At 43.4% G+C, this 23,775-nt stretch overlaps 1 protein-coding gene across 4 annotated transcripts in view; it reads right to left on the bottom strand.

Annotated features, from left to right (window-relative positions):
- Positions 1-23,775, bottom strand: part of LOC139275829 (FERM and PDZ domain-containing protein 4-like) — a 658,647-nt gene that overhangs the window by 375,804 nt on the left and 259,068 nt on the right. For all 4 annotated transcript variants that reach the window (XM_070893037.1, XM_070893039.1, XM_070893040.1 and 1 more), the window contains exon 2: positions 14,844-14,960. In XM_070893037.1, coding sequence (XP_070749138.1) covers positions 14,844-14,881 — 38 coding nt within the window. In that variant the 5' untranslated portion in view covers positions 14,882-14,960. The remainder of the gene's footprint in view (positions 1-14,843; positions 14,961-23,775) is intronic.

Raw genomic sequence — 23,775 nt, 5'->3', positions numbered from 1 at the left:
GGGATTGAAGTATTCCGCAGCAGCAGAAATAATACTGAATGTGCCAACTCAGAATGCCACAACCTGCTAACCAATTACAAATTTACTGGATACCTTCACAACTTGTATCACCACTCCCATCTGTTGGGTACAAACATGGTTAAGGGTTTTTATCCAGCTGTTTAAATTCTTTCTAAAATGCTTGCTGGCAACTATTATCTAATTGCAATGAACTATGAGCCATTTGCATGGTGAAAGTCAAACTCACTTCCACTAAACAAGTAGTTACAGATATTAAATAGCTCTTTATTTATTAATTAGATATTTATGCAAGATATACAGAGTTAAATATGAAAATGTTTTCAATAAGGTCAGCCTGACAAATGATATAGACACAGAATGCTCTTGTGCTGCCACAATATATGCAACTGCTCAGGAATTCTTAATAACATATTGCAAAGTTTTTTTAATGAAATGCTAATAGTTTCATGCTGTTACTACAATGACTCACTGTTGTCTTGCAGATAGAAATATTGGCCCTGAATTTGTGGTCAGAATGAGGCGTACTCTCTGAGTACGCAGTCATACCGCATTGGAAATTGTCCACAAGTTCAGGATTTCCATAACGCGCTAAATTCTAGAATTGCAATCTGTCATGTTCCAAATAGACAGATGACCCACTGCGACTGTCAAGTCCTCATTGAAATTATGTGCTGGCGAAAGGTTGGGCTAATTACACACCTACTGCGCTTCAATTATGCTGGAAAATTTTACAGCTGGTACAAACAGGCACAAGAGCGTAAGGGGAGGAGTATGATAAAATTGTATAATAATTAAAAACACACACGTGGAAGAACATACCAGCAGTTGTAAAGACTCAGTTTTGAGGAATGAGGTTGTTTTCATCTTTTTTTTAATCTTGCAGATTCTTCAAGTAAATAACTGTACTTACTCCAGAGCATTCCCTGTGCTAATACAGCCAAGTACTGTACTTGTCAAATAAATATAATTAGTATCACACCATTTAATTTACAAGTTCTTTGATGTCAAGTTGAAATGCTTCCTGATTGGCTAGTCAAAGGAACACCGCCCCACATGATCCCAGGTAAGCTTTTGCACAATGATGTGTCCCTTGGATCCGTGAGCCACGATGTACAACTTCGCAGTGTTTCAAAGCAATTTCATGAATGGGGGTTCACAGTGGGTAAGTACGGATTTCAGTCAGAGGTCAGCGGCATACTCCTTAGCTACGCCGCCAACAGCAAATTCATGGCCAATCAAAGTCCAACAACAGGTCTAATTTGAGCTGCAAACATCCTAAAATGTGTAATTGGGGCAAAAATGTATTGATGCAAAATAAGTACAAAGCTTCGTTTTACAGCTATGAATGCAATAGGCACAGATAGAAAAGCTTTTCAATGTTCTGTTTGCACTCATTTGAAATGTATAAGTAGTTAAGGGACAAGAAAAGCTCATTCATATTATATTCAAGTCTGAGATTGATAGAATTTTGGACTCTAAGGGAATCAAGGGATATGGGGATCTGTTGGGAAAGTGGAGTTGAGGTCAAAGATCAGCCATGATCTTATTGAAAGGTGGAGCAGGCTCAAGGGGCCGTATGGCCTACTTGTGCTCCTATTTCTTTTGTTCTTATGTTATTAATTCTTCAGGCCATTATTTCCACAGTCCACATATGATCTGCTCTATCATGGACTCTACCCAAAATATGGGCCCGAACTTGGTCAATGTACCCCCCCCAAAAAATTGTTTTTGCCGAGATTCCTCATGTACCACTCATCTGCCACCCAGGTCCCGCGCGGTGGGAGTTTCTTCTGGGAAGTACTGCCAGCGCAACTTCCTACTGCCCGCCCATGCCAGGATGTTGGTGGTCTACGATCCTCTAAGATGCTGCTCCCGCCCGCCAGAACCGACCGCTGGGGAAAAGGTGGCCTGAGAGGGCTGTAAATCGGGCGGCAGGTACGATCGCACAGAGTGGTCCAGAGCTGCACATCCCGAAGAACATACATATGCTGCACTATTATCACACCCTCAGAATGAGTTCACAGATGGAAATTAAATTGCACAGAAAGACTTCACAGATGTAAATGAAAAGTACTCCGTGACTGAAAAACATGTCCTATCAGGGGTGAGGCTCAGCGATGTTGCACCTAAGAAAATGTGGACTGAAGTGCAAGCGTTAATCTGTGGCCTCCAAGTTGTGCAACAACCTCTCATTCAATGGCAGCCTTCCTGCATTGGTCACCCTTACTTGTCATTGCGAGATAGCCTGATGACAGGACCCATTAAAGAGTCGCATCATATGTGGAAGCCAAGATATTGCTCAGAGACCAGTATTCCTGAAGGAGATTTGTCTGTTTCTAAGCAGGTACCCCAGATGATATAAAAGTTAAACACCGAGCAAGAGTTGGTGAACTATGTGTCTGTATTGAATAGTGCAGCATGGCAAGTGACACAACATGCAAACAAGTGAATCCAAAAATTGTACATTATTTCCAAAACCAGTCAAGTGACAATCCAAACGAACCATGTGAAACAACAGCAACAACTTAATGATGAGTTAACAACATCACCAGCACCATCACCCAACCCTCTAACCACTACCACCACCTCTCTTTCTCCCCCTCGATGTGAGACCCATCCGCCTTCACCACAGCGAGCCGCACCCCTGCCCCTCACTGCCTCTGCTGCATGACATTATGCAGGAGAGCAGCCGGAGCACTGCTGCCCTGTTTGTCTCGGAGAGAATGTAGAGGTGAGATGGAATCCGCTAGCAACTCCGGCTCCTTGGGATCTGTCAGCCTCGATGGTGTGGGCTTGTGGGGTTGCATGACATGTCCCGAAAGCATCGATTGCCACATGGCCTCTACAGAGTTGGTGTTTCGCTCTACTGCACTGATGAGCCGCAACATACTGGCAGAATACTCCTCTATAAAGGTGGCGATGCTGGCAGCTATCCCCGCCATGGCCTGCAGCAGATCTTGACTTAGCTCAACACTCGTCCTCGACAACTGTACCATTTCCTGGATTGCTGCCACCTGTCCTGCATCCTCACCGGCTTGTTGCATCAGCATGGGTGGTTGCGGCTTGGTGGCTTTCTCGTCACGGATTCTGCACCTCCCAACACTTGTTCCTGCTTTTTCCAATTCGAAGCCCAAAATGTTGGACCCCGAGACTGATGTTAGCCGAATAGGTAGTACACATGTCAGGAGTCTGGAGTCCTCCTCTTGCAACTCCTCGACCTCAAGTGGTACGAAGACTGGGACTTGTCTCTCCTCTTTCTCATGGTGCTCGTGACTCTGGGTGGTGGAGATGGATGCGGTGGATATGGGTAATCTGGGGGGGGGGTGGGGGAGGGATGGGTGCAGGAAGGAGCTGGTGTGTTGGGCTGCTGACAATGTCGAGGTGGAAGGCGTTGGTGTTTGACATTGCCTTTGTGTGCCAGAGGTGGATGGGGTGCATTGCTCAGTGCTGTCTGAATCAACATCTGCAAATAGAGGACAACATTTAAATGTATAGCGGGGGGGGGGGGGCGGGGGGGGCGGGGGTTGGTCATGTTGACATGTGTACCGTCACATTTCACATTCTTACTTCAAGGACTTCCATCGTTACATGAGCACACCATTAATGGGCGACACACAGTGCAGTAAAAAGCATTTGACAAAACATTACATGACCTTGCATGACAGGAGCATGACACAGACCGGAGATTTGCTCACCATGCTCTAGCACGGGATTTGCACCACCGTGTGTGGTGGCACGGGGATGGTCACCCACCATAGCCAAAGCATGCTCCTCTAGGCTAGTCACCTCGATGACATCTGGTGGGCCCCCTCCCGTGCCACTCTGCTTTGATGAGTTCCATGCTCTTTTCTTCTGCAGAAATAAAAGTTTCATCCTTTACGCCTTCACCCGTTTTGCTCATGCAACACACACACACACAAACCCGCACACACACACACACACACACAGACCTTTTGGGAGTAGCACGGGAGTGCAACAATATATGTTTACTTACTCTTTCTGATGCAACAATAGCATTCCATCATTTCCGACACTGGTCTCTATCCTGCATAATGTTGCCCACTGAGAACACGGCCTCCCCAATCTCCCTCCAAATGCGTCTATATTAGTGTGGTGGAAGCTTGCCACGACCATCCCAGGTGAGGTCTTTATAACGGCGCTCCACCTTAAATACAAGTTCCTCCAGCTCCTCCTCCATAAACCAGGGAGCTCTGGGCCTCCCTCTATTAGACTTCTTGGAAGCTTTTTTTGGACTCACGACAACTTTCTTCGATGGATGGCTGATGATGATCTCGTTTTTCTCTCTCCAAATCTGACCCCTCTGCAACTGGCAGGTGCACGTGAGTAGCGAGCTTATATGACCATGTGCAGCTGTGCCATCAGCCCTAATCACGGGAAAAGTGATGTCATCGCTCACAAGAAACTACAAAAAAAATCTAAAGCTCGCGCATGCGCGGTGTACGGCCTCCAATGTTTGCCGAGTCGAGTGGCCTGCACCTATCGGCCACTGCTGCTGCCGTGTGCTCCCGCCCGTTCCCGCCCGCTGCCTGCCGCTCCCACTGCCGCCGATAGAACCGCGACTAAACTCCCGCCCAATTTGCCCCAGTGGCAACAGGCGACAAAAACTGAAGTTCCGCCCGGGGACCACCGAGAAACAGGTGGGGCTTCGTTTCCACCAAGTCCACAGCCATAATCTCTTGATGATATGGTGGCAAGATTTATCCGTAGTTCTTTGCCCCAACGGAAAAACTGGAGCAAACATTTCTAAGCTCAAACTGAATTATTATCCAGGACAGTGCAAAGAGCCAGGTACCAGATATGTCAACAGAGGCATTGCAGAAGGCAACATCAACTTATGTCCTTGAAGTAGCTCTGAGATTGAGGGAAGACATGAATGGTGGGTCCCCATGGATGGGGAAACAATTTTAAAGTTAGCCAGATGGAGGAAGTATTTAATACACTGACAATGCTCTCACCAAGCTTCTTTTCTTCTCTTCCACCAGAAAGACTCACTTAGGTGGAATTTATTGTACATTACAATTCACAGTGATACATTCTCTGACATTTCTAATTGCTCACTTCACTGCTCCCGCTATTTCATAAGAATCTTGAATTGAAATGACTGAGGTTGGACATGAACTCTCCATCAACAGGGCAGAGAATGATCTGGATGAATGAGGCCTTTACCATATTTGTATTAATTCTAGGAATGTGAGGCTAATTTTGAAAAATGCTTTAAAATGTTAAAAAGACATTTCAGGCACAGAATGGATACAGGGCATGTGGAAAATGTTAAAAAGAAGTTCAGGCACAGAATGGATACAGGGCATGTGGAAAATTGGGTAAACAATTAATAGGGATGTTTCATGCCTAGTTCCTTCTGCTCGTGATTTTCCAGCTGGCTGTTCTCTGTGTATTGGCCTCAATGCATGGAAATATATTTAACTGACACTGACGTGAGTTCTCGGCTTTTGCATGGGATATTGCTTCTTGCTTTCAAAGCCCATTTTGAATGGGCACAAGAGAAGCTATATGTGGAATGGAGCTTTTAAAGTGGAAGTGGCTTTGGACTTTGCTTTTAGTATTGTTTTGTGATTAAAGATTTTCATTACTACGGAATTTTTGTTTATATGCATTTTTGTTTTTTTGTTGTGGACAGCTTCTGTTTACCCGTTACATTAAGTTTGCTTTTAAATATCCAGAATGAAATAGTTCATTATTGGCTAAATCACTGGAAAACAGACAGTATGTGAAGTAATGTTTATGGCATGTAGTATTAAAGGGAATGCAGCCAAACAGATAGGAAGAAGGTTAGGGAACAAAAATCAAACCGTAGTGATAAATGGATCTTTTGTCAGATTGGCTCCAAGTGAGTAGCCAACTCCAAGAATTTGTGCTGGGAGGGGACCTGTTTTAAGTCTTCCATTGATAATTTGGACATAAACTCAATGGAGCATAGTAAATTGAGGAAGAAAGCAAGATATCTACAGACATGTTAGCAGAGTGGGCAGGAAGGCAGCAGGTGCAGTTCAATTCAGAGAAATCTGAAGTAGTGCATTTTAGGCAAAAGAACAATGAAAGGATAAATATCTTAAATGGCAAGAATTTTAACAGATTGGTGCAAATAAGATATCTTGGGATGCAGATACATCGATTTTTAAAGGTGGGAGTGTAGAGAGGAAAGGGACAAGAAATAGTTAATGGGATCCTAGGTATTAATGTATGGAAGGAATTAGCACCTTTTATAACCTCAAGAAGCCCCAAAGCTCTTTACAGCCAATGAAGCACTTTTGACGTGTAATCACTGTTGTAATGTGGAAAACTACAATAAATATAGGGCACTAAATATGAATGTAAGGAAGTTTACCCTCAGGCAATGGCCTAGGAGGGGATGGAGTCAGTGGCTTGGGAATGGAGTTTGTAGTGGAAATGGAACACAATGGTCATCCCAATATTTAGTTAGAGGAAACTTCTGCACGTCCAGTACTGGATGTCGGACAAGCAGCATGACAAATCAGAGGCAGTGGAGGGGTCGAGAGAGGTGGTAATGAGGTGAAGCTGAGTGTCATCAGCATACATATGAAATCTGACTTTGGGCAGAATTTTGACAGCGCTCAGGGGACGGGATGGGTGGCGGGTCAGTTGTGAAATTTAAAATAATTTACAGCGGGTTGAGAAGCTGCTGTCAAACCACGCAAACCTGCATTTCATGATCTGGGGTCTGCCAGCGCTGAGCAGACCCGACAGGCAGCGGCAGGGAACCCAATTCAAATCATCAGTGGCTTGTTTACAGCCACTTAATAATGCTATTTTCCCCAGCTTTTTAATTTTCACAGATCTCCCACCAGCTTCCCGCTGTGCTTAGACCTCGTCAGTGAAGCTGAGGCGGGAGTTCAGTGGCCATTGAATCAGCTGTTGAGTTGACAGCTTCAAACGTCAACTCAAAGCACCCAGTTGAATCAGATGTCTTCCCTTAAGCACTAGCTTCTCTAAACCGCATTTCCACGACAGATTCAGAATGCTGCATGTCTTTACACAAGATTCCATCCAGTGTGACCTCATTACCTCTCCCGCCATTGACAGATCGCTTCGGTCATCTCTACTTCACCTGCCATCTATTCTATCAGCATGGGTGCACTTTATACTATCTCATCTTGGTGCTCAGAATCTGACCATGATCATCCCCAACATCAGCATCACCAGGCACACCAGTAGCACCAACAACAACACCAAACTTCTCCACAATCACCCGATGCTGCACAGGACACAGGGCATCAGCACCCGACCACATTGCTGCCCGGGAGGCCAGAGATGGCCTCACCATAGCCACATTGACTTCACTTGATGCTGCACAACCTGGCTGTCGCAAGATGTGCCAGGTTGGCACCACTGCACACCAACACCATAAATCATCCCTACAATGCCCTTTCACACTCATCACCATTGCGGGGGGTACCATTATGCCTCATCATTCACTGCAACTCACTAAGTCACTTCCAAAGGTGCACACACATCTGTCCAAGAAAGCAAAGTTTTGAAAATAAGGATTTCAATGTTTGCCAGCACATTGAAAGAAACTTGACATGAACATTGAATAAAACACCCAAGTGCCTATCCTTGTGTGTTGTTAGTTGGTATGATTAGACCAGGATGAGGGTGAGTGTGAGAGGTGGCTAGTGAGATGGGGAAGCAATAATGTAGATAGAGAGGGATGGGTGGAGATGCAAGGTAAGTTGATGTGAGTAAGGATGTGCAGGAGCAAGGTAGGGAAGGCAGAGTGATGGGGATGTGATGAGTGGCACAGCAGGATGAGGTTGCGTGTGGCTTTGAAGTAATGTTTTGTGATCTATTGAGATCATTGAAAGGTTTGTGCCATTGCAGCCTGGTCCTCCTGACGACATCCCTGCTTGTGTCCTCCTGTGCAATGTGCAACCAGGCTGCGTGGTCTCCTACGGAGGTCTCTTTTGCCCATTAGAAGGGAAGACAACCTCCCTGCGTGCTGTGGCCCTCTCCATAAGCATACGGAGGGAGTCATGGGAGCGCCTGGGTACAACCGTGCACCTCTGTGCAGTGCTTGTCAGTGTTTACCGCACCTCAACGCTGTAATACATTGACAGCACAAATGTCAAAGTAAAGTTGCGCATGATCCTTTTAAGGAAATCGGTTGATGACACGTCATCAAATGAATTCATCAGACGCACTTCCTTCAATTGGCCGGGAAACTCGCTGAGCGGGCTTAACAAGCCCCATCAGGGGAAAGTCATGTCAGAGGCCAGGATGGAGGCAACAGCGAGGTTGGGACCCGTCACCGACGTTGCCCGCCACGGGCCCGCTGGGGTAGGGAACATTGTGGCCGTTGTGTTTTCGGAAGATTTCGATGATAAATAGGAGAGGACCGAGGATAGATCCTTGGGGGACACCAGAGGTAACGATGCAGGAGCGGGAAGAGAAACCAGTGCAGGTGATTCTCTGGCCATGACTGGATAGATAGGAATGGAAGCAGGTGAGTGCAGTCCCACCCGGCTGGACAACGGAGATGGGGCGTTGGAGGAAGATGGTATGGTCAACCATGTCAAAAGCTGCAAACAGGTCAAGAAAAATAAGTCACATAGGATGTCCTTTGTAACTTTGATAAGGGCCATTTCAATGCTGTGACAGGGATGGAAACCTGATTAGAGGGGTTCAAACATAGAATTGCGGAGAAGATGGGTACAGTTTTGAGAGGCAACAACGCGTTCAATGAATTTGGAAATGATAGGGAAGTTGGAAATGGGGCAGTAGGATAGAGGGGTCAAGGGTGCTTTTTTTTGAGGAGGGGGATGATGATAGAGATTGGATGGGGAGGGTGACAATGCCCGAGGAGAGGGAACCATTAACAATATCAGCTAACATGGGGGCTAAGAAGTGAAGTTGGGTGGTCATCAGATTGGTGGGAATAGGGTTGAGGGAGCAGCAGGTGGGTCTCATGGACAAGATGAGCTTGGAGAGGGCATGAGGGGAAATCGGAGAGAAACTAGAGAAAGATGCAAGTTCAGAGTTGGGGCAGAGGTGAACCTCAGAGGAATTTTGGCTCGGTGGAAGGGAGGAAAGCGTTCGAGTAGCTGAACGGATGGTCTCAATCTTAACGACAAAGAAGTCCATCAGCTCCTCCCACTTGTTGTTGGAGGTGAGGGTGGAGGCAGCAGGGGAAAGGCGTTTAAGAAGATGGTATGTATTGGAGAAGAGAAGCCTTGGATTATGTTTCCATTCCAGGATGATTCTGGAATAGTGAGCAGTTTTGGCAGACGAGAGCAGACCCAGTAGTGCTTCATGTGCTCCAGCCAGGTCTGGTGCTGAATAGCTAAACCAATATTCGAAAAGGAAAAATGTAAAAGGATATGAGGTAAAGGCAATGAAATGAGATTAGAGTAGATGGTAGTTGAAGAGCTAGCAATGACATTGGGTTCATATGTAGTCATGATTCACATTGTTTGCATTACATTCAGAACTGACAAGTGCGCTCCCTATTGATGACCTCACGAAGCAAGCTCAGCAGGTTAAAACAATTCAAAAAGAACATAGCAAACCAGATTTAACTGCAGACATACATTCCCTTTTAAGATTTTTTGTTAAATCACACAGATCGACATTAGAGCATTCTCCTTAACAATTAAAAAAAAATCTAGGTGAAGGCCCAAGAGTCTGAATACAGGACATGGCTAAGGGTGAAATGCAGAAGACAAGGCAAATCCAAAATTAATTCTTAGTTGCTACCAAGGGTTTTAAAACACTGTACATTATAAGAGCGAGTGACCATTGAGGGAGATAAGGGGGAAGAAATTCAGCGCTGCCCGAAACGGGTCGCACCTACCACTTCTGATGTGTTTTCACCGCTGTTGTGGATGAGGTGGCCTCCTGCACGAAATTCAGCACTTTGGCAATTTTTTTGGACCAGGCCAAAAGTCGGTCATAATTGGGGAGCAATTGCGACGGTGAGCACACTAGAAGTGCGGAAGTGGAGGCGGCTGTCAGTCATCAGCCTGGCGCTGATGATGTCATGACACGTGAGCATCACCACGCTTTCCCCTTCACTTAGAGGGAAGAGCCTTCGCCATTTTAAAACTTCGGTCCACTGGGCCAGCAGGGAAGGTTTCGGCCAGGCCAGTGTATTGGCACCCGAGTGGGGGTGCCAGGCTGCCTGTTGGCGGCCCAATCGAACCCAGAGGCATAATTGTCGGTCCAACCTCGCAGTCGGCTGACAAAAAAAACATGGCAGCCGCGGCAGTGCACCCTCCCCTTGAATGAGCACTGCACAGCCATGTCGCACACACTTCCAACACAGTGAACCGCTAGAAAAAACTGTCGGGGACACCGCCTGGCGAAACGAAGATTTTTCCAAGTGTATTTAGCTGGAGGTGTGGGAGATCGGCAGTGCATGCTTTGATTAGAAACATAGAAACATAGAAAATAGGTGTAGGAGTAGGCCATTCGGCCCTTCAAGCCTGCACCACCATTCAATAAGATCATGGCTGATCATTCATCTCAGTACCCCTTTCCTGCTTTCTCTCCATACCCCTTGATGCCTTTAGCCGTAAGGGCCATATCTAACTCCTTCTTGAATATATTCAATGAACTGGCATCAACAACTCTCTGCGGTAGGGAATTCCACAGGTTACCAACTCTCTGAGTGAAGAAGTTTCTCCTCATCTCAGTGCTAAATGGCTTACCCCTTATCCTTAGACTATGACCCCTGGTTTTGGACTTCCCCAACATCAGGAGCATTCTTCCTGCTTCTAACCTGTCCAGTCCCGTCAGAATTTTCTATGTTTCTATGAGATCCCCTCTCATCCTTCTAAACTCCAGTGAATATAGGCCCAGTCGATCCAGTCTCTCCTCATATGTCAGTCTTGCCATCCTGGGAATCAGTTTGGTGAACCTTTGCTGCACTCACTCAATAGCAAGAACATCCTTCCTCAGATTAGGAGACCAAAACTGAACACAATAATGCCATGTGAGGCCTCATCAAGGCCCTGTACAACTGCAGTAAGACCTCCCTGCTCCTATACTCAAATCCCCTAGCTATGAAGGCCAACATACCATTTGCCTTCTTCACTGCCTGTTGTACCTGCATGCCAACTTTCAATGACTGATGTACCATGATTTCTAGGTTTCATTGCACCTCATCTTTTCCTAATCTGTCGCCATTCAGATAATATTCTGCCTTCGTGTTTTTGCCACCAAAGTGGATAACATCACATTTATCCACATTATACTGCATCTGCCATGCATTTGCCCACTCACCTAACCTGTCCAAGTCACTCTGCAGCCTCTTAGCGTCCTCCTCACAGCTCACACCGCCACCCAGCTTAGTGTAATCTGCAAACTTGGAGATATTACACTCAATTCCTTCATCTAAATCATGAATGTATATTGTAAATAGCTGGGGTCCCAGCACTGAGCCCTGCGGCACCCCACTAGTCACTGCCTGCCATCCTGAAAAGGACCCGTTCATCTCGACTTTCTGCTTTCTGTCTGCCAATCAGTTCTCTATTCACATCAGTACATTTCCCCCAATACCATGTGCTTTAATTTTGCACACCAATCTCTTGCGTGGGACCGTGTCAAAAGCCTGTTGAAAGTCCAAATACACCACATCCACTGGTTCTCCCTTGTTCACTCTACTAGTTACATCCTCAAAAAATTCCAGAAGATTTGTCCAGCATGATTTCCCTTTCATAAATCCATGCTGACTTGGACCGATCCTGTCACTGCTTTTCAAATGCGCTGCTATTTCATCTTTAATAATTGATTCCAAAATTTTCCCCACGACTGATGTCAAGCCAACCGGTCTATAATTACCTGTTTTCTCTCTCCCTCCTTTCTTAAAAAGTGGTGTTAGATTAGCTACCCTCCAGTCCATAGGAACTGATCCAGAGTCGATAGAATGTTGGAAAATGATCACCAATGCATCCACTATTTCTAGGGCCACTTCCTTAAGTACTCTGGGATGCAGACTATCAGACCCCGGGGATTTATCGGCCTTCAATCCCATCAATTTCCCTAACACAATTTCACGCTTAATAAGGATTTCCTTCAGTTCCTCCTTCTCACTAGACCCTCGGTCCCCTCGTATTTCTGGAAGGCTATTTGTGTCTTCCTTCATGAAGACAGAACCAAAGTATTTGTTTAACTGGTCCGCCATTTCTTTGTTCCCCATTATAAATTTACCTGAATCTGACTGCAAGGGACCTGCTTTTGTCTTCACTAATCTTTTTCTCTTCACATATCTATAGAAGCTTTAGCAGTCAGTTTTTATATTCCCAGCAAGCTTCCTCTCATACTCTATTTCCACCCCCCCCCCCCCCGCCCTAATTAAACCCTTTGTGCTCCTCTGCTGAATTCTAAAATTCTCTCAGTCCTCAGGTTTGCTGCTTTTTCTGGCCAATTTATATACCTCTTCCTTGGATTTAACACTATCCCTAATTTCCCTTGTTAGCCATGGTTGAGCCACCTTCCCCATTTTGTTTTTACTCCAGACAGGGATGTACAATTGTTGTAGTTCATCCATGTGATCTTTAAATGTTTGCCATTGTCTATCCACCTACAACCCTTTAAGTATCACTTGTCAGTCTATTCTAGCCAATTCATGTCTCATACCATCGAAGTTACCTTTCCTTACATTCAGGACCCTAGTCTCTGAATTAACTGTGTCACTCTCCATCTTAATAAAGAATTCTACCATATTATGGTCACTTTTCCCCAAGGGGCCTCGCACAAAAAGATTGCTAGTTAGTCCTTTCTCATTGCACATCACCCAGTCTAGGATGGCCAGCCCTCTAGTTGGTTCCTCGACATATTGGTTTAGAAAACCATCCCTAATATATTCCAGGAAATCCACCTCCACTGCATTGCTACCAGTTTGGTTAGCCTAATCAATATGTAGATTAAATTCGCCCATGATAACTGCTGTACCTTTATTGCACGCATCCCTAATTTCTTCTTTGATGCTGTCCCCAACTTCACTACTACTGTCTGGTGGTCTGTACATAACTCCCAATAGCGTTTTCTGTCCTTTGGTATTCTGTAGTTCCACCCATACCGATTCCACATCATCCAAGCTAATGTCCTTCCTTACTATTGCGTTAATTTCCTCTTTAACCAGCAATTCCACCCCACCTCCTTTTCCTTTCTGTCTTTCCTTCCTGAATGTTGAATACCCCTGGATGTTGAGTTTCCAGCCTTGGTCACTCTGTCGCCATGTCTCCGTGATGCCAATTACATCACATCCATTAACAGCTATCTGCACAGTTAATTCGTCCACCTTATTACGAATACTCCTTGCATTGAGGCACAGAGCCTTCAGGTTTGTCTTTTTAAAAAACTTTGCCCCTTTAGAATTTTGCTTTAATGTGGCCCTTTTTGCTCTTTGCCTTGGGTTTCTCTGCCCTCCACTTTTACTTTTCATCTTTCTATCTTTTGCTTCTGCCCCCATTCTACTTCCCTCTGCCTCCCTACATAGGTTCCCATCCCCCTGCCATATTAGTTTAACCCCTCCCCAACAGCACTAGCTAACACTCCCCCTAGGACATTGGTACTGGTCCTGCCCAGGTGCACACCATCCGGTTTGTACTGGTCCCACCTCCCCCAGAACCGGTTCCAATGTCCCAGGAATTTGAATCCCTCCCTTCTGCACCACTCCTCAAACCACGCATTTATCTGAGCTATCCTGCGATTCCTACTCTGATTAGCACGTGGCACTGGTAGCAATCCTGAGATTACGCACGGTTGTCAGCAGTGGGACAGAAGTGGGGACCGCTGGAAAAACTACTGAGGAGAATTTCGCAAGCGGCGGCCATTCGACCCCAAATCGACCGCCATTCGACTCCGCCACTTTTTGACGGTAAGGGGCCTTTTCGGGAGGCTGAATTTCAGCCCCAAGGAGTCCTACAGTTCTATGGTCCTGGGAAAGAGAGTAAGAGACTTGGAGGAAGAAGAGCAAATAGGATGTTATTTCTGGATTTTAGTGGAATGAGAGAGGAAAGTTGGGAGAACAATAACCATAGCAGTGTGGATAAAAGAGAAAAGGGATGTAACAGCTAAACTGAAGCTAAAGATTGCATGTAACAAAATGGTAAGTTTGAAATAAGAACAAATTCCCTACACGTCCCTCATGTATAGAAATATCACAAACTGCGCTTAACTGCATTGCAAGTTAAAAATGTGATATCGTAAAGAATTGCAAATCGCTGTCTGTCAATTGGTATTAGGAGCTGAAAGCAGGTTTGACACTTTTTCTGTGTGCAAAACCACATGTACATGGATCAAAATCTCATCCTTGATGTTTTCTCTTCTGAAGACGAAATTTCATTGAGATCTTTAGTAATTAATGCCGCTGTATCATAAGACATAAGGAGAAGAAAGCGGAAATCTATCTTAAAAATTAGTGCCTGATTTATATTTTAAAAATTTCTGGAGAAGCCACTTAACAAACAGACTGTCAGGTCCAAAATCAAGCAAGTGGGAACCTTGTGTTACACTGGAGTTCTTGTGTTGTACTGAACATCACTACAATATAATGGCTGAACATTGGTCTTCTCCAATGGACAACAACCCCTAATTGAATTCACAGAAAGTTCTTTCTTTCATGGTCTGTGATGGTAACTCAGCATTAGAAAACAAAGCAAGAGGGTTTAACAATTTTTGTTGTAGCTCATTTTTGGAATTTGGTCTCCAGACCACATAATCTAATTGGGCCAGAATTGGCAAAATCATGTCGTGTAATTGCAGCTTTCTATGTAAGGCAAGAAAGAATGGACTAATAAAACACCAGCTTTGAAACCTACTTGATGTAGTAATCTCTGCCATCCTTATTAGTCGCCATCTCCCATCCATAGGGAAGCCCCTGAGAACAGTTCCAGTTCGACGGAGAAGGTAACCAGCCTGAAGACTTCGTTCTGTGGCTAGAAATAAGAAAATTAATTAAGTTAAAAGTTTAAATATCACTTTTTCTTTACTGTTAATTTCACCCTTCAGCAGCCGTTAGAAGAGCTAATGAAAGCACAGTATAATGAAGCACAGGAGCTATAGCTTGCTAACATTATTTAGTGAACAGAGTAATTTACCTTGTAGTTTTTGGAGATCATCATCTCTGACTAATGACACCAAACCTTCAGTGAGCCATGAAAATGCATGCAGAGTCCATAATTCCAAAGTCTATCCAAATACAGAGTACCATAAAGGCAGAATTCTTCACAAAATTTCCCTACATTACCCGTGACTACATTTCAAAAGTATTTCATTGGTTGTTCTGTGCTTTGAGAAGCTCTGTAGTCATAAATGCATTATATTTATGTTATTTATGTTCTTTTTTTAAACACGCAAATATTTTAGAAGAATACATTTTAGGAAAGTTTAATTACACTAGCTCTTTTATTATATATACTGTATTTGAACAAAAAACATTTTACCAACTTTTCCAACATTGACTCATTTTCTCTTTACGTGATCCCTCATTAGTGTGGCCCATATGGCTGCATTAACTTTTTTATTACTCCCTTACTTAAAAAGCATAATTTCACATATCTCAAACATAATGGAATTCAACGCATTAGTCTACTAGGATTAAAATGTTTCAGTGGAATTATAAGCACAGTTAAGAATGATTAGTATGCTTGCTTTCAACTTCATAAACCATTACATGTCATAAATCAAGCACTCTTTTATTATCCATTTATGTTATTCTATAGGACTTAATCAGCAGTGATAGCATCAATCAAATTTCTAATTCTAACCATCTTTGCAAGGGGCTGGTTTGTTTTCATTGCATTTGTTGTAATGTTTACACAGCTACTAAGACAGATAGAAAGATATACAGCCAGCTGGACAGATAAGAAAATTCATGAGAGGCTTTCCCAATGGCATATTTGACACATCTGCTAGCCTGCTTAGAATTGAGCCACACAGGCCAGAAAGCTCACAAGTTTGAATCTTGCTTCATGCTGAGTTACCCGATCTTAGCTAGAGTGGTGGTAAAGGTGCCACATCCTTCCCTTGTCTGAAAGAAAATAAAGAAAATAAAAACAGCTAAAGTTCTAAGTCCAGTTGCTTTCCAGTGCCTGTTGCTACAAAATGTCTATGTATGAATATCCTGTGGACTGTCTGGGTCCACTTAAAAGTGGTCATTTTGACAAGGTGCCAGACCAGAAAGTGCCTATCTCATGAGCCTTAAAGATACAATAAAAATTGGAGGGTCAGAAATAAATGGATGACAGAAAGTTTTCAACAAATTGTGCATTTCATGAATTAATATCCTGAATATGCCCCAGTTTCTTAGAATCTATGTTGGAAAACATTGAATTTACAGATTTCAGACTTTATCCAAACACTTTGTCTTGTGTAATTGGCTTGACCGTGAGCAGTCTAAAGTCTCTCTTGAATTGAAATTTCTGTCTTTGTTCTCCACCATAATAGTTAGCATAGCTTAGATGGAACATGATGAAGTGCTTTCTGGAGAATATGTAGGATGCCCACTACACCTTTTTTTACTTTGGATAACAGAAAATGGCACACTATTAGGTAACTTTAACATAGAATCAACAATAGGCGATTCAGCTTTTGAGCCTGTTCCGCCATTGAATTAGATCATGGCTGATCTGTATTTTAACTCCATTTACTAGTCTTGGTTCGATTTCCCTCCTGTATTTTACTTATATAATGTTGTGATGGAGATCTTCATTTATTAAATTGTCAATGGGATATCTAGGAGTTGCAAATATTCCAGAATAGTTGAATCTTATAAAATATAGTATGAGGATAAAAACTAAAGGGATAAAAAAGAAAGACTATACATAAAACCAAGTTCTTAACAGGTTGTATACTGCAGATAAATGTTTTGTGAAAATATCACTAATTTCAATTGAGCAGTTTCTCTAAAATCTGCAGCAAGCTGAATTTTTGACATCTTAAGGAAAGGTAAATTCGATGGTATGAGACTTGAATTGGCTACAATAGACTGGCTAATAATACTTAAAAGGGTTGACAGCGGATAGGCAATGGCAAACATTTAAAGATCACATGGATGAACTTCAACAATTGTACATCCCCTGTCTGGAGTAAAAATAAAACGGGGAAGGTGGCTCAACTGTGGCTAACAAGGGAAATTAAGGATAGTGTTAAATTCAAGAAAGAGGCACATAAATTGGCCAGAAAAAGCAGCAAACTTGAGGACTGGGAGAAATTTAGAATTCAGCAGAGGAGGACAAAGGGTTTAATTTGGAGGGGGAAAATAGAGTGTGAGAGGAAGCTTGCTGGGAACATAAAAACTGACTGCAAAAGCTTCTATAGATATGTGAAGAGAAAAAGATTAGTGAAGACAAAAGTAGGTCCCTTGCAGTCAGATTCAGGTGAATTTATAATGGGGAACAAAGAAATGGCGGACCAGTTGAACAAATACTTTGGTTCTGTCTTCAAGAAGGAAGACACAAATAACCTTCCGGAAATACCAGGGGACCGAGGGTCCAGTGAGAAGGAGGAACTGAAGGAAATCTTTACTAGGCGTGAAATTGTGTTAGGGAAATTGATGGGATTGAAGGCCGATAAATCCCCGTGGCCTGATAGTCTGCATCCCAGAGTACGTAAGGAAGTGGCCCTAGAAATAGTTGATGCATTGGTGGTCATTTTCCAACATTCTATTGACTCTGGATCAGTTCCTATGGACTGGAGGGCAACTAATGTAACACCACTTTTTAAAAAAGGACGGAGAGAAAACGGGTAATTATAGACCAGTTAGCCTGACACCGGTAGTGGGGAAAATGTTGGAATCAATTATTAAAGATGAAATAGCAGCGCATTTGGAAAGCAGTGACAGGATCTGTCCAAATCAGCATGGATTTATGAAAGGGAAATCATGCTTGACAAACCTTCTGGAATTTTTTGAGGATGTAACTAGTAGAGTGGACAAGGGAGAACCAGTGGATGTGGTGTATTTGGATTTTGAACAGGCTTTTGACAAGGTTCCACACAAGAGATTGGTGTGCAAAATTAAAGCACATGGTATTGGGGGTAATATACTGACGTGGAAAGAGAACTGGTTGGCAGACAGGAAGCAGAGAGTCGAGATAAACGGGTCCTTTTCAGAATGGCAGGCAGTGACTAGTGGGGTGCCGCAGGGTTCAGTGCTGGCACCCCAGCTATTTACAATATGCATTAATGATTTAGATGAAGGAATTGAGTGTAATATCTCCAAGTTTGCAGATGACATTAAGCAGGGTGGCGGTGTGAGGTGTGAGGAGGATGATAAGTGGCTGCAGAGTGACTTGGACAGGTTAGGTGAGTGGGTAAATGCATGGCAGATGCAGTATAATGTGGATTAATGTGAGGTTATCCACTTTGGTGGCTAAAACACAAAGGCAGAATATTATCCGAATGGCGGCAGATTAGGAAAAGGAGAGGTGCAACCACCCCTAGGTGACATGGTACATCAGTCATTGAAAGTTGGCAAGCAGATGCAGCAGGCGGTGAAGATAGCAAATGGTATGTTTGCCTTCATAGCTAGGGCATTTGAGTACCGGAGCAGGGAGGTCTTACTGCAGTTGTACAGGGCCTTGGTGAGGCCTCACCTTGAATATTGTGTTCAGTTTTGTTCTCCTAATCTGAGGAAGGATGTTCTTTCTATTGAGGGAGTGCAGCGAAGGTTCACCAGACTGATTCCCGGGATGGCAGGACTGACATAGGGAGGAGAGACTGGATCAACTGGGCCTATATTCACTGGAGTTTAGAAGGATGAGAGAGGATCTCATAGAAACATATAAAATTCTGACGGGACTGGACAAGTTAGATGCAGAAAGAATGTTCCCGATGTTGGGGAAGTCCAGAACCAGGGGACCCAGTCTAAGGATAAGGGGTATGGCATTTAGGACTGAGATGAGGAGAAACTTCTTCACTCAGAGAGTTGTTAACCTGTGGAATTCCCTACCACAGAGAGTTGTTGATGGCAGTTCATTGGATATACTCAAGAGGGAGTTAGATATGGCCCTTACGGCTAAAGGGATCAAGGGGAATGGAGAAAAAGCAGGAAAGGGGTACTGAGGTGAATGATCAGCCATGATCTTATTGAATGGTGGTGCAGGCTCAAAGGACCGAATGGCCTAATCCTGCACCTATTTTCTATGTTTCTATAAATTCAGCTGCATAATGCCCATTTTTCAGGCATACTAATCCCCCAATATGGTGGGCAGGAAGTGCGCACATTTATGACTGGAAGTGCACCGTCTGCGCTATTGTTGAAGGAAAACTTACAGGCATCCAGGGCTCATGCCAGAAACAGGCAATTGGATCTTTGCATATGAACTTCTCTGCCTTCCCTTTAAATGCATCAATGCTATTCGCCTCAACCACTCCATGTGGTAGCAAGTTCCACAATCTCATCACTCTCTGAGTAAAGAAGTTTCTCCTGAATTCCTTATTGGATTTATTAGGGACTATTTTATAATTATGTCCCCTAGTTTTGGACTCCACCCACATGTGGAAACATCTTCTGCATCGAAGTACGGTAAAAATTTAAGTTACCCCACAAAGTTTGGTTTGGAATTAGTTTTTTTAGTTTGCTGTATATAGGTTTCAGCAGCTGGACTCCTATTTCAGAAGAATATTGAGCTTCAAACTGCATTATTTCTAATATATGTAACCATCCAAAGAACTAAAACTATAATGCAAGGCACCACTATGCTGCTGTGTAGACTTGATCAACTTTTTCCCTATCATAGTGCTGAAGAGAAGGATGTATCATGAGATGGAAGTAACTACTTTTCTCTACTGCTTAGTAGAAGATCATGATACCACCAAAGGTAATATGACTCCTGGTTACCACCATAATGAAAGTCAACTCCTTTAAATGCCTGTTGAGAAGTGATTCTGATATGGTCCTAATACTTGACTGAAGATAACACCTCCAAAGAAGACACGTTGCTCACATGTTGTCTAAATCATGCCCCACACCCACTGCCCAGCAAGCCCTTGACCAACTCTTACTGCTTGACCTAAGGCTTTTAGCAATGAGTGATCTGGCCTTGTCAACCCTCAATATGTAGCGCAATGTACAGAACAATACAAGATCTCCAATGTATATCGGATAGTACTAGTTGTTGTTTCTGAGTAAATATATTGGCCGGGAATTTGAAGTTGTATGACTTTCAAACTGTCAGCATTCACCGTCATTACTCTGTGAAACTGACAGAAACGTCTGTCATCAGCACACACACAGTTAAATGCGGAAATCCAGAAATTGCTGTCAGTGATTCCCCTATCTTCCACAGGGTGCGCTGTTGAAGTCCTCGCAGATGCAAATTTTACAAATCACTTGAATTGACGTGAACTTCCACGTGTTATGCTCTGATCTCACTGTAAAAAAATCCAGAACCGGTGTACTAAGTCATAATGACTGCTGAACAACTTCTCTGGTCCTGAAAAACTAATTTTAAATTTGTCAAATGTCAAGTTTCTCTATTATGATACAAATTCCATATAATTTAAAGTTTGTTTATGAAATTGCAGCTTCTACCTTAATCCCACGTATGTGTCTCAATCTTTATTTCGCTCTCTATAAAATGATGAAAAAGTGAAGAATAAACAGTGCTTTTTACTTCCTGATTTGCTGTCTGTGACAATTCTTCAGTCTGACTGGCTGCTTACCCTGCTTGATAACATCACTGTTTCTGGACGCCAGAGATTCCCTGTAGTTGACATCAGAGTGAAATTAACGTCAGCAAAGGTGAAATTCATGCCACAGAGATCGCTAGATCTTTGTGGGCACTTACTTCGAGGTGAGTGGTGAGCACCATCACTTCGCCTCAAAATCCGGTCCATTATCAAAATCACTTTGTGAACAGCCCAATCACAAATTAAACAAAGAGAAGAAATTCCTCACTGCCGGATTGCTTATTTGTGTCTTGTTAATGCAGTTTTGTTCCTGCCCACCTGATCAGCCTTGCTTTCACATACCAGTTTTATGGGCTCTCCCTCGTTCTAACTCATGTGTGACACGAAGTGACAGGATGCACTATACACATCGATAATCATGAATTAACAAGAGGATATAATATACTTTTCACATCTGGAACTTGTTATTTTAAATACTTCAGAATGTACTTTGCAACTATTATTGCTGGGGCGTCACAGAAATGACAGAGAACATTAAAGTAAGCCTGAGTATATTTCAAATGGACTAAAAATACATCACAAGGGGAGTGGATTCATGCAGAATCCCATTTATCTCTGCAATGTGAGTTTAAATCCAGTCCAGAGCGATGGAATGAATGTCTCTTCTGCCCATTGACGTAAAGAGACAAAATCTGAACCCAGTTCCTATTAGGTACGCAACCAAAATTTGATATTCAACAGTTCCAATAATCCAGCACTAATCTATTACATAAATCCAAAAATTATTTTGGCTACAACCGTGGACTTTAATGCATTCATATTACATTACTCTGGCTGATATCTTAATAGAGGCATTAATCTGTTTATTTTAAATGGATTAAAGCTTTCATTAAAATGGCAGACAAAAGAATATCATATGAATGCACTAATGCATTCACCCACTGGCAAGTTTAAAAGAATGGCTGGTGAGGGAAATAATTATGTCATAGGGAAGTTGCTTCTTGGTGATTGAATGATATTATTGGGACAGGAAAGCTTCGAACCCATACTGTACCTGACTTGGAAGTGCTTAGTATGAATGTGGGTATATCGGGCCCAAGTTTGCTCTTCTGGTTAAAACGGCACACCTCCCTGAGGTGCGCCGACTTTGTGCATGAAAAACGGCGCTAAAAACTTACCTCGGTATTCTCCCCGCTCCTTGGAACATCGTAGGCCTTGGAGTGGCACAGCACAAGCAGTGACTGTGCTGGATAAACAGAGCTGGCAGGGGGGGCGGGGCTAGGGCCCAGAGTTGTGCATGCGCATTGGAGTGTGCACGCATGCACAATGGGTCAGTACCAGTCTGCTGCTTCTTGCGTGCCTCCTGCCCCTAACCCTGGCCGAAGGGCTTGCCGGTGTAGCATGTCGTGCCCCGAAGGGGGTCTCCTGCTGCTTCTTACGTGCCTCCCGCCCCTAGCCCTGGCCGAAGGGCTTGCCGGTGCGTGCTGCAGTCGGCGAGGTAGGACTTTTTATTTTTTAGTAATTTATTTATTTTTCATTTATTATTGATGATGGTTTTTATGCTTCTTTAATGTTGTTGTGAAGGTGTTTAGTGCTTTGCAAGGTCCTCTCACTTCCCTTCACCCCCCTATCTCTGGCTACCTGCGCTGATTTCTTAACTCACCGCAAGGTTTTTCTGTGTGGCCACAAGTGGCCACATACGCTGGCCTAAGTTAGTTTGGAGTAACTTTTAGCTGTCTAAACTTGCTTAAATGGCCAAAACAGGCGTAAGTGGCTGGTAACTAAACTTTTGAAAGAAAAATGAAACTAAAAAAAAACTAACTAACTCACTTACACTGGAGCAAATTAAAATAGGCAAAATTGTGATTTTTAAGATATTCCAAAAAAATCTAGTTGCTCCAAAAAAAACGGAGCAACTCCTGGGCAAACTTGGGCCCAAAGAATGGAAAATATTTCTGCCTCAATCCTAACATTTCTCAAGTTTCTTTCTACCCCATGACTTGCTTTTCTGAAATGACCCAGAATTTCTTATAGTTGAATATGAAAAAGACTGAAGCCATCATTTTCAGCCTTTGCCAAAAACTTTATACCCTTGCCATTGGCTCCATCCTCTCCCTGGCTGCTCACTCAGGCTTTATTGCATTAAACCCTATATCCTATCCACTACTGATCACTTGCTTCTACCTTTGCCTCCATCTCTATCTTATCCCCACTGTTGTTGTTGCCTATATTCACATCTTTGTAACTTCTCAATGCCCTCCCCCTTCCATAAATTCCTGTCCTATACTAAACTCAATTCGCCATCGCCCATAATTCTGTGGACCTACATTGGCTGCACAATAGATCAAATTGAAAATCTTCGTCCTCATCTACAAATCCCTCCATGTCCTCACCCACCCTATATCTGCAATGTTCTTCAACGTTACATCCCCTCCTGCATCCTCCAGTGCGATGATTCTGGCCTCCTGTGCATCCTCTGCTCCATCTTCCGCCACATCAGCCCAACCCTCTGAAATTCCCTCTGTAAACTGCTCCGCTTCCATACCTCTTCCACCCCCAATCCTGGAAAGGCCTTCTCAAAACACATCTCTTTGGCCAGGGTTTCAGCCAGCTCTCCTAAACTTCTAGGAAAGGCTTGGTAGTGGCTCCTTTTCTTCTCTGTGAAATGCCTTGAGATGTTCTTCCATGTTAAAAGGAGTTACATAAATGAAAATTGTTCTTGTTATCCTGAAGCAGCTTGAAGCAATGTGAAGCAACAGTGTTAACCAACCAACAGTGGGATGTGAAACCAATTTAGAGTACTATCACATTCAATCTATTCAGGTCTGAAAATTTCACAACTAAACAATATATATAGATAGAAGAGAAGCAGCTCTCAGATCACAATGAAAATAAGATAACTGATATGTCTTGTATCCCTATTATATCACAGCTTTTATGTAACATAGTAATAATAGGCAAATTTGTATGCTAAGTCACTTGAAGCTCAAGTACAATAGACACCACATAAAAAATTGACAGATCATACAGTTGTGTACTAACCTTTCCTTGCCTGACACAATGTAATTTGGGGTAGCAAGGACATTTTCCTGAAGTTGGTTACTTACATAACCCTGGATA

Source organism: Pristiophorus japonicus, chromosome 11 (genome assembly GCF_044704955.1).
Source record: "Pristiophorus japonicus isolate sPriJap1 chromosome 11, sPriJap1.hap1, whole genome shotgun sequence".
In the NCBI taxonomy this organism is placed as follows: domain Eukaryota; kingdom Metazoa; phylum Chordata; class Chondrichthyes; family Pristiophoridae; genus Pristiophorus; species Pristiophorus japonicus.
Note: the sequence above shows the minus strand (reverse complement) of the source record. Positions and strands in the feature narration are given on the sequence as shown.